Source organism: Coregonus clupeaformis, chromosome 9, assembly GCF_020615455.1.
Source record: "Coregonus clupeaformis isolate EN_2021a chromosome 9, ASM2061545v1, whole genome shotgun sequence".
Lineage (NCBI taxonomy): Eukaryota > Metazoa > Chordata > Actinopteri > Salmoniformes > Salmonidae > Coregonus > Coregonus clupeaformis.
This window is the reverse complement of record NC_059200.1, coordinates 26961263-26973543: the sequence shown is the minus strand read 5'-3', so window position 1 is coordinate 26973543 and position 12281 is coordinate 26961263. Positions and strand designations below refer to the sequence as shown.

Sequence of the window (12281 nt, the reverse complement as noted above, 5' to 3'; positions counted from 1 at the left end):
TAGCTTGGTCTATGAGTTTTAGTGGTTACATTTCCTTAGCCACATCCCTCAGCTTTATACCAGGTGGTAGGGCTGCTGTTTGGCTGAAAGACAGGATTGTGGCTGTAAAAACGTACTGGCTGTTTTTGGTTGACCTAAATGAACACAAACCTGGATGGAACAAAGTTACCATAATATGAGGCAAATAGACTTTTAAAAACATTTTGTATTCCATCCCAAGTTTGTAAGAGCCAGTCAACTACACTCCTCAAATCTTGGCATGCGTCTTAAGATTCTAACAAACAAATTCTGTTAAGAGTTAACATGTGTTTAGTAATAATTATGTTGTTAGCTAGTTAGGAGTAAACATGTGACATGGACTATCCTTGGGGTGGCCTTTTCCGGAACACCGTGGGTGAACCTGGCTCAACAATGGGGTCGTTATTTTTCATGTCATGTTCCGCTCCACGTTCAGCCCAACTGGTGAGTGGAAAGGAAGGTTTTTTCCCTAGAAAACAGTTAATTTATGTTAAGGAGCATTAAGGAGAGTATAAATTGGACTGGCTCAGATTATTGCTATTCCCTAGATTTTACCAGAGTGCCAAGCTGCTTGCTGTAGCGGACCTAATGCCTAAAGGCCAGCTAGATTACCAGATCATGTGATTTTCTACCAGGAAGACTAGATGAAACACTGGACAGCCAAACAGAACACGGGCTAACAGAACATAGGATATAACAGAAAATGGGTTAGAACCCACAGGCTAGGACCGAACACAGGCTAGAACAGAACACAGACTAGAACAGTTACAGAACACAGGATAGCACACACAGGATAGAACAGAACAGGTTAACCTATATTGAAATGTATTTGTAAACAGGAGTGTGTATCAGAAGCTAGCAGGGCTAACTCATTGATCCTTTAGGCCAGGCATCCTCTCCAGACCCGACCACCTGGTTATACACTACCGGTCAAAAGTTGTAGAACATCTACTCATTCAAGGGTTATTCTTAATTTTTACTATTTTCTACATTGTAGAATAATAGTGAAGACATCAAAACTATGAAATAACACATATGGAATCATGTAGTAACCAAAAAAGTGTTAAACAAATCAAAATATATTTTTATATTTGAGATTCTTCAAATAGCCACCCTTTGCCTTGATGACAGCTTTGCACACTTGGCATTCTCTCAACCAGCTTCATGAGGTAGTCACCTGGAAAGCATTTCAATTAACAGGTGTGCCTTCTTAAAAGTTAATTTGTGGAATTTCTTTCCTTAATGCATTTGAGCCAATCAAGGTAGGGTTGGTATACAGTAGATAGCCCTATTTGGTAAAATAACAAGTCCATATTATGGCAAGAACAGCTCAAATAAGCAAAGAAAAATGACAGTCCATCATTACTTTAAGACATGAAGGTCAGACAATCTGGAAAATGTCAAGAAATTGGAAAGTTTCTTCAAGTGCAGTCACAAAAACCATCAAGCGCTATGATGAAACTGTCTCTCATGAGGACCACCACAGGAATAGAAGATCCAGAGTTATCTCTGCTGCACAGAATAAGTTCATTAGCGTTACCGGCCTCAGAAATTGCAGCCCAAATAAATGCTTCACAGAGTTCAAGTAACAGACACATCTCAACATCAACTGTTCAGAGGAGACTGTGTGAATCAGGCCTTCATGGTCGAATTGCTACAAAGAAACCACTACTAAAGGACACCAATAAGAAGAAGAGACTTGCTTGGGCCAAGAGACATGAGCAATGGACATTAGACCGGTGGAAATGTGTCCTTTGATCTGGAGTCCAAATTTGAGATTTTTGGTTCCAACCGCTGTGTCTTTGTGAGACGTGGTGTGGGTGAACGGATGATCTCCGCATGTGTATTTTCCACATATACAGGGGGTACCGGTACCGAGTCAATGTGCGGGGGCACCGGTTAGTCGAGGTAATTGGGGTAATATGTACATGTACAGTGGGGAGAAAAAGTATTTAGTCAGCCACCATTGTGCAAGTTCTCCCACTTAAAAAGATGAGAGGCCTGTAATTTTCATCATAGGTACACGTCAACTATGACAGACAAAATGAGCATTTTTTTTCCAGAAAATCACATTGTAGGATTTTTTATGAATTTATTTGCAAATTATGGTGGAAAATAAGTATTTGGTCAATAACAAAAGTTTCTCAATACTTTGTTATATACCCTTTGTTGGCAATGACACAGGTCAAACGTTTTCTGTAAGTCTTCACAAGGTTTTCACACACTGTTGCTGGTATTTTGGCCCATTCCTCCATGCAGATCTCCTCTAGAGCAGTGATGTTTTGGGGCTGTCGCTGGGCAACACGGACTTTCAACTCCCTCCAAAGATTTTCTATGGGGTTGAGATCTGGAGACTGGCTAGGCCACTCCAGGACCTTGAAATGCTTCTTACGAAGCCACTCCTTCATTGCCCGGGCGGTGTGTTTGGGATCATTGTCATGCTGAAAGACCCAGCCACGTTTCATCTTCAATGCCCTTGCTGATGGAAGGAGGTTTTCACTCAAAATCTCACGATACATGGCCCCATTCATTCTTTCCTTTACACGGATCAGTCGTCCTGGTCCCTTTGCAGAAAAACAGCCCCAAAGCATGATGTTTCCACCCCCCATGCTTCACAGTAGGTATGGTGTTCTTTGGATGCAACTCAGCATTCTTTGTCCTCCAAACACGACGAGTTGAGTTTTTACCAAAAAGTAATATTTTGGTTTCATCTGACCATATGACATTCTCCCAATCCTCTTCTGGATCATCCAAATGCACTCTAGCAAACTTCAGACGGGCCTGGACATGTACTGGCTTAAGCAGGGGGACACGTCTGGCACTGCAGGATTTGAGTCCCTGGCGGCGTAGTGTGTTACTGATGGTAGGCTTTGTTACTTTGGTCCCAGCTCTCTGCAGGTCATTCACTAGGTCCCCCCGTGTGGTTCTGGGATTTTTGCTCACCGTTCTTGTGATCATTTTGACCCCACGGGGTGAGATCTTGCGTGGAGCCCCAGATCGAGGGAGATTATCAGTGGTCTTGTTTGTCTTCCATTTCCTAATAATTGCTCCCACAGTTGATTTCTTCAAACCAAGCTGCTTACCTATTGCAGATTCAGTCTTCCCAGCCTGGTGCAGGTCTACAATTTTGTTTCTGGTGTCCTTTGACAGCTCTTTGGTCTTGGCCATAGTGGAGTTTGGAGTGTGACTGTTTGAGGTTGTGGACAGGTGTCTTTTATACTGATAACAAGCTCAAACAGGTGCCATTAATACAGGTAACGAGTGGAGGACAGAGGAGCCTCTTAAAGAAGAAGTTACAGGTCTGTGAGAGCCAGAAATCTTGCTTATTTGTAGGTGACCAAATACTTATTTTCCACCATAATTTGCAAATCAATTCATTATAAATCCTACAATGTGATTTTCTGGAAAAAAAAATCTCAATTTGTCTGTCATAGTTGACGTGTACCTATGATGAAAATTACAGGCCTCTCATCTTTTTAAGTGGGAGAACTTGCACAATTGGTGGCTGACTAAATACTTTTTTCCCCCACTGTAGGTAGAGTTTTTAAGTGACTATACATAGATAATAAACAGAGAGTAGCAGCAGCGTAAAAGAGGGGTGGGGGGGCAAATCAAATAGTCTGGGTAGCCATTTGATTAGATGGCTTGGGGGTAGAAGCTGTTTAGAAGCCTCTTGGACCTAGACTTGGTGCTCCTGTACCGCTTGCCGTGCGGTAGCAGAGAGAACAGTCCATGACTAGGGTGGCTGGAGTCTTTGACAATTTTTAGGGCCTTCCTCTGACACCGCCTAGTATAGAGGTCCTGGATGGCAGGAAGCTTGGCCCCAGTGATGTACTGGGCCATACACACTACCCTCTGTAGTGCCTTGCGGTCGGAGGCCGAGCAGTTGTCATACCAGGCAGTGATGCAACCAGTCAGGATGCTCTCGATGGTGCAGCTGTAGAACCTTTTGAGGATCTGAGGACCCATGCCAAATCATTTCAGTCTCCTTAGGGGGAATAGGTTTTGTTGTGCCCTCTTCACGACTGTCTTGGTGTGCTTGGACCATGTTAGTTTGTTGTAGTTTCCTGTAGTCCACAATCATCTCCTTTGTCTTGATCACGTTGAGGGAGAGGTTGTTGTCCTGGCACCACACGGCCAGGTCTCTGACCTCCTCCTTATAGGATGTCTCGTTGTTGTCGGTGATCAGGCCTACCACTGTTGTGTCATTGGCAAACTTAATGATGGTGTTGGAGTCGTGCCTGGCCATGCAGTCATGAGTTAACAGGGAGTACAGGAGGGGACTGAGCACGCACCCCTGAGGGGCCCCTGTGTTGAGGATCAGCGTGGCGGATATGTTACCTACCCTTACCACCTTGGGGCGGCCCGTCAGGAAGTCCAGGATCAAGTTGCAGAGGGAGATGTTTAGTCCCAGGGTCCTTAGCTTAGTGATGAGCTTTGAGGGCACTATGGTGTTGAACGCTGAGCTGTAGTCAATGTATAGCATTCTCACATAGGTGTTCCTTTTGTCCAAGTGTGAAAGGGCAGTGTGGAGCTCAATCGAGATTGCATCATCTGTGGATCTGTTGGGGCGATATGCAAATTAGAGTGGGTCTAGGGTTTCTAGGATAATGGTGTTGATGTGAGCCATGACCAGCCTTTCAAAGCACTTCATGGCTACAGACGTGAGTGGCCAAGCTTCCTGCCATCCAGGACCTCTATACCAGGCAGTGTCAGAGGAAGGCCCTAAAAATTGTCAAAGACTCCAGCCACCCTAGTCATAGACTGTTCTCTCTGCTACCGCACGGCAAGCGGTACAGGAGCACCAAGTCTAGGTCCAAGAGGCTTCTAAACAGCTTCTACCCCCAAGCCATCTAATCAAATGGCTACCCAGACTATTTGATTTGCCCCCCCACCCCTCTTTTACGCTGCTGCTACTCTCTGTTTATTATCTATGTATAGTCACTTTAATAACTCTACCTACATGTACATATTACCTTGACTAACCGGTGCCTCCGCACATTGACTAGGTACCGGTACCCCCTGTATATAGCCTCGCCATTGTTATTTTTACTGCTGCTCTTTAATTATTTGTTACTTTTATTTCGTATTATTTTATATTGTATTTTTTTGTGATTTATTTTGGTATTCTTTCGTAAAACGACATTGTTGGTTAAGGGCTTGTAAGTAAGCATTTCACTCTAAGGTCTACACCTGTTGTATTCGCGCATGTGACAAATAAAATTTGATTTCATTTTGTAAGCTTGCCTTGCTGATATTTGCTATGCAATGCAGCTGAAGTAACGTAGCTAGCTAACAATTTTCTTGCTTATTGTGCAGTGGATGATAAAAATACCTGTATGCCTATGGATGTGTAGCTAGCTATGTAGCCGATCTATGTATGGACCTTAAAACATTTGGTAGAAATATTAGTTCAGAACCTAGCTATGAACCTCAGCTATCATAGCTGGTTCATCTGCAGACAGGCTTTCACAGCTCTCTGTATCTGAGGACAGAAACAGACTTAATTATACTCAAATTAGACCGCACTGAATATTATGTTACTATTATCTCCGCCCTCACTTCTAGGGACTGGAACTACACAAAAGTACCTGCCCTATCCAGAATAGCCTACTCTCTCATTTTGACAGATGGGGCTGCTCTCCTTTCACCCTCCTCCATGGCTGTTAGCTAGCTACCTACAAATGCCTTTGGAGTTTGTTTTTTACAGTGATAAATATATCAAGATAGCTAGCTAATATGAAGTTAGGTAGCTGGTCAAATTGAATTAATTTAGCTAGCTACCTATACAGTATGTAAAGTTGGCTAGATAACTAGCTAGCTACGTTAGCAGCTCATTTGAGTTAGTCTGCACTGTAGCTAGTTAGCTAATAATACATCGTTGTTTTTACATTTTCGAAATGTATTTACTTACTTGAATAGGTTCTCCCAGCCATGTGGACGATTGGAAACAGGGCAGCAAAGTTTGGTTGTTACCAGAGCGATTTAGAGCATATTACTATTTACCAGTGAATACCCAGACCTTCATACAAACTTGCTATGCTGAATTCTTGACACAATCGAACGTGCTGCCAAATGCTGCCAGCACGCCCACACGCGAGCCACTCTGGGCGGCTGAAGCAGCATGCGGCAATTTACCGCGTGCTAGTGTACACTGGGCATAAGGGCTATTTGACCAAGAAGGAGAGTGATGGAGTGCGGCATCAGATGACCTGGCCTCCACAATCCCCCGACCTCAACCAAATTGAGATGGTTTGGGATGAGTCGGACCGCAAAGTGAAGGAAAAGCAGCCAACAAGTGCTCAGCATATGTGGGAACTCCTTCAAGACTGTTGGAAAAGGATTCCAGGTGAAGCTGGTTGAGAGAATGCCAAAAGCTGTCATCAAGGCAAAGGGTGGCTATTTGAAGAATCTCAAAAATTTAAATATATTGTTGAACACTTTCTGGGTTACTACATGATTCCATATGTGTTGTTTCATAGTTTTGATGTCTTCACTATTATTCTACAATGTAGAAAATAGTACAAATAAAGAAAAACCCTTGAATGAGTAGGTGTTCTAAAACCTTTGACCGGTAGTGTATGGCTTGCTCTCTGTTCTCTCTTTCCTCCAGACGCCCTGGTTACGGCCTGTTCTGTCCAGCCTGCCTTCCTGGTTACGGCTTGATTATATACTGTAAGTCTATGTTTCTCTCATCTGAAGTGATGAGGTGGTTTTTGAGCCGGCAGGGAAGGAGGGGGGCAGAACGGGGCTGTAGGTTCATAAATGGACCCTCAGCATCTTGTCAGTGTGATGTGCAGTCGTTAGATAGATTACCCAAACGTCTCTTTTGTTTGGCCATCAGACTGTTAAATAGCCTTCACTAGCACATTAGAGGCTGCTGCCTATATACATAGATTATAAATCAATGGCCACTTTAATAAATGGAACACTAGTCACTTTAATCATGTTTACATATTTTGCATTGCTCATCTCATATGTATTTACTGTATTCTATACTATTCTACTGTATCTTAGTCTATGCCGCTCTGACATTGCTCCTCCAAATATTTATTTATACATTCTTATTCCATTGCTTTACTTAGATTTGTGTGTATTAGGTATATGTTGTGAAATTGTTAGATATTACTTGTTAGATATACTGCACTGTCGGAGCTAGAAACACAAGCATTTCGCTACACCCGCAACAACATCTATTAAACACGTGTATGGGACCAATAAAATTAGATTTGATTAGATCTGTTTCAGTGTGTATTTTTTTGGGGCGTGTGTTTTGTGATACTGTATCGATATATGGCAAGACGGATGGGATGCATTGTTATCAGTAGTAGTATTTCTAACTTCGTACCATCCTTGTTTTAAAGTACCCCGGGGTGCTGCTACTCGTACAGATGTAGGGCAGCAGGTTGGAGGAAGTGGATATGGAGGATTAGAACTGGAGAGTAGTTCGGTCTAAAGTTTTGCTGAAGCTCAGTACTGTAAATAGAACTACTGTAAATTGATCAAATCAAGTTGTTTACATAAAAGCCTTTATCTAAAGCAGTTGTTTGAATACGTATACCTGGCATATGATAATGGTTGTAGGCTTATGTTCGCACAGTAAGCCTAGTTACTAACGCTCTGATTATACACTGAGTGTACAAAACATTAAGGTCACCTGCGCTTTGCATGACAGACTGACCAGGTGAGTTTTGTACACTCCGTGTAGAGACATTAAGTATTTGTGTTCTGATATAGGCTAAACTAATTGTTTAACCCGGTAATTGGAGTCTGCAGTCAGACACCGATAGGCTGCGTTCATTTAGGCAGCCAAATTCAGATTTTTTTTCTACTAATTGGTATTTTGACCAATCACATCAGATCTTTTTTTAGAGCTGATCTGATTGGTCAAAATAAAAATATATCAGAATTGGGCTGCCTGTGTAAACGCAGCCTAACTTGATTCTTTTTCAAAAGCAGTTAACAATTTGCCATTATCAAAGCCCCACCTGAATTACATTTACATTTACATTTTAGTCATTTAGCAGACGCTCTTATCCAGAGCGACTTACAGGAGCAATTAGGGTTAAGTGCCTTGCTCAAGGGCACATTTACGTCATTTAGCAGACGCTCTTATCCAGAGCGACTCACAAATTGGTGCATTCACCCTATAGCCAGTGGGATAACCACTTTACAATTTTTTGGGGGGGGGTAGAAGGATTACTTTATCCTATCCCAGGTATTCCTTAAAGAGGTGGGGTTTCAAATGTCTCCGGAAGGTGGTGAGTGACTCCGCTTCTCACTGAGTGACTCCGAATTCTCACTTCACATACTGTCAGGGTGGGTGTATATGATTATGAGAGTTAGAGATGACAATTGCAGTCCTGTACCCATCTAATGAGTTCTATTTATAGCTGATCAAGAGCACACAGTCTCTACTGGGTTAGCCGATAATACTTTAGAGCTGGGTTGGATACAGCGCTTGTTACTGTGTGTGTGTGCTGTGATAATGAACAGATAGATATCACGGTTCCTTTCTCTGGTTCCTCAGAATCTATTGCTGCCAGAGAAGGTTTTTTATATTTGTTGGTATTTGTTAGTGGGTTGGTGGTTAGTTTATCGTGTTGGTAATTTGAAGGCTTATCTTTCTTCCTCCTGCCAGTATGTTGTTCAGGGACTATATTTGAGGAAACCAGTGTGATGGTTGCAGGGTGAGCAAAGAGGTGTAATGTATTGGCCATACTCTTTTTTGGGGGAGGGGGGCATCCTGGGCATTGCAAGAATTTCAGGAGCACATTTGGACCTGCAGGAGTTTAAATTAGTCTAGTGGTTGGATTTCTTTGAGTTCTCAGAATTGAACTCTCCCTCTCTCCTCCTCCCCAGGTGTGTAAACCAAAGTGTGTGTGTGTGTGTGTGTGTGTGTGTGTGTGAGAGATGGAACAGCAGAACCATTCAAAGCAGCTGTTGCTGCAGCTGAACCAGCAGCGAGCCAAAGGGTACCTGTGTGATGTCATCATCGTGGTGGAGAACGCGCTGTTCCGCGCCCACAAGAACGTCCTGGCGGCCAGCAGCGTCTACTTCAAGTCGCTGGTCCCCCACGACAACCTCATCAACCTGGACACAGAGATGGTCAGCCCCTCCATTTTCAGACAGGTGGGTCACCTGACGGGCAGCGTCTCACTGACCGCAGTCACATATACAGACATGTTTGTATAGGAATCTTGTCATTCATGTAATTTAGTAGACACGGACAGTACACATTAATCAATGTTTTAGTTTCCACATCAATGCTGTAAAGCTCAGCTGTTTCATCTGCATTCTGATATCAACTTGCTGTGAAACAAATTGCTCATTGGGACAATGTAAAGATTTCCCTCTCTACCCCATCTCTCCTCTAGGTGTTGGACTTCATCTATACAGGTCGTCTGTCCAGTTCTGACTCCGTCAGTGACCACAGTATCTCGTCCCTCCTGATTGCCGCCTCCTACCTCCAGCTGACCGAACTGGCTGCTCTCTGTCGCAGGAAGCTCAAATGCAACGGCCAGACCCCCTCCAGCTCCAACAAGATGACCCCCTCCTCCTCCACCTCCCCAACCCCCAATGGACACACCCCTGGCCCCCTCCATCTCTCCTCCACCCCCCTCAGAGCCACCCCCATCCACAACCACCAGCACCATAACAACCACTCAGGGTCCAAGAAGGGGAGCCAGAGGAACCAGAGACGGGGCCAGGAGGGAAGGCTGAGAGAGGATCTGCCCGAGAAGGAGGTGTATATTTCGGGCTCGCGCTGTGCCTCCCTCAGCCCTTCTGGAGAAGGTAGGAGTAATGGGCTGGGACTGGACCTGTCCAAGAGGAGTCCGTCAGGGAGCACTACCACAGAGGAGGTGTCCCCCAGCAGTCTCCTACAGAGCTCCTCCCCCCACTCCTCCTCTCTCTCCCCCACTCCCACTCCTCCCACAACATCTAGTGCCAAGCCAGAGCCTTCAAAGACCTCCACAGACCTCCAGCCCAGAGCCCCTCGCAAGAGGCCCCGAGGTGATAAAGTGACGACCCCAGAGCTGGAGGACGGAGAGGTGGATGGAGAGGAGAACGGCCTAGATCAGAGTGAGGGGAGCGGGCAGAGTGGGAGAGGAGGAGGAGGAGGAGGAGGAGGAGGAAAAGGAAGTAGAAACGGAAACACCAACTACATCTACCGTCAGCCCCAGCCAGGGTTTGAGCCAGGTGTGGGGGACAACCTGTACGTCTGCATCCCCTGTGGGAAAGGCTTCCCCAGCTCAGAACAGCTCAACGCCCACGTCGACACACACACACACGACCAACTCTACCTCAAAGACGAGGAGGAGGAGGAGGAGGAGGAGGAAGAAGAGGAAGGTGGTGGATACTTGAAGGGCAAAGATCCAGACGCATTCCCAGATGACTCTGCATCACAGGGGGTGAAACCTGACGCTGAAGAACCTGGGCATCTCTGCACAATCTGCAGTAAGAGCTGCAAGGACTCGACATCACTACGGCAACACGAGAAGAGCCATTGGCTGAACCGGCCGTTCCCCTGTAACATCTGTGGCAAGCTGTTCACCCAGCGAGGCACCATGACGCGCCACATGAGGAGCCACCTGGGCCTCAAGCCCTTCGCCTGCGAGGAGTGCGGCATGCGCTTCACACGCCAGTACCGCCTCGCCGAGCACATGCGGGTCCATTCGGGGGAGAAGCCGTACGAGTGCCAGCTGTGTGGCGGGAAGTTCACCCAGCAACGCAACCTCCTTAGTCATATGAGGATGCACACCTCGCCCTCATAGAGGACACTTCACCATCTTTACTGCAGCTGAACCACAGTTCTATTAGGCTGTCTACCTCGTCTTCAGATAACTATCTGGAGCCTCTGTTACCCATAGTACCTCCTCACCCTCGTAAACACACCTAGGTTCTACCTCATCTTCAGAAATTCACCTTGAACTTAATTACCTCACCTTTATAACCAATCCCCCTGAGTAACTTTACCCATATTTTCAACCTCTTAACAACTATCACCCATACCCTCAACTACGGATTCATATTTTCCAGAAAATCTACCTAGTTTCAATACCGGGAATAATTCATTTATCCCGAGTCCCGGAAAATACAGCAAAAATCAGAAGTGCCCATTTTAAAGCCTTTCAAACCAAGATATGGTCACTATGCCAGGGTTCTCCCAAAATAAGATTGCAGCTGCGCAACATTGCCGGCTTGGCTGCGCCACTATATAAAGGTTTCACAGCAAGTGAAACTGATATTTAGTAATGATAGAGTAACTTTGATCACCAATGACATTGTTGGGAATTGCGAAACAGGCCGTTCATAAATTCAGAGCATTATCATGTTACTCAATTAATTCAGCGTATTTCAGCAGTAGGCCTAGGCTATCTCGAGACAGAGCATGCTAAGGACCCTCAGAACACACCCAGAGTAGGCTAAAGCATTGTCGAATCATACAAACTTTGTAACGGTAGTCAAACTAAAGTAAAATGACCAACGTTGCTAAGCTTGTTAGATAACCTCCAACGAATGACAGAATATCTCCTATTTGGCAAAATCGAGTTGATGATTATACAGATAGCAGATCAGCTCATGAATAACAAGGAGATGAAGAGAGGAAATTGTTTAAATATCAAGGTATCTTAACGGAGACCAACTGTTTAAAAAAAGATATATCCATATCTACTTTCATACCGTTTGTTGATCACACATTCTCTACCGACGCTCTCATGGGCAGCAATACGAGACAGCGCAGAGAAGCGGGGAAAATGTTATAGTGGTATTTTGACATGCATAAGCGAGACATGCTTTGATAATGCAACCTATGGATTACAGAATAAAGTTAGGAATTTTCATGCGAGACAGGAGTCAAGATTTTGGGTTTCAGTGGGATTATTGGGACAATAGGAAAATAGCCTAGGCTCTATATATGGCCACTACTTGAGTCAATAGATAATACACTTGATTTAGGCTACATTATTGCACGCTAAATGTTTCTGATCAGTGATCGATGAACAAGCAAATAAATGAGCTACCACTTCTACCACTCTCCAGCCAGAGATCAATTAACCAAATATATAGACAGAGATTCAGTGAAACAAAATCACGTTGATTGATTGACACAGGCTTTTGGTCGGGAGTAGGACAGGCTACTACGCGAGTGAAGAGCAAGCAGACTTGTATAACATGCTAGCAAAATGTTCTGATCAGGTAATATATGAACAAACTAGAATAAAGATGATCATTAGCACTCACCTCAATTTGACTAACAT

At 44.5% G+C, this 12281-nt stretch overlaps 1 protein-coding gene across 1 annotated transcript in view; it reads left to right on the top strand.

Moving 5' to 3' along the window:
• LOC121573883 (hypermethylated in cancer 2 protein-like) overlaps positions 1–11869 on the top strand; it is a 55885-nt gene extending 44016 nt beyond the window's left edge. Inside the window, exons 2-3 of the mRNA XM_045222554.1 lie at positions 8881–9150; positions 9396–11869. Coding sequence (XP_045078489.1) covers positions 8932–9150; positions 9396–10793 — 1617 coding nt within the window. The 5' untranslated portion in view covers positions 8881–8931 and the 3' untranslated portion in view covers positions 10794–11869. The remainder of the gene's footprint in view (positions 1–8880; positions 9151–9395) is intronic.
• Positions 11870–12281: the final 412 nt, after the last annotated feature.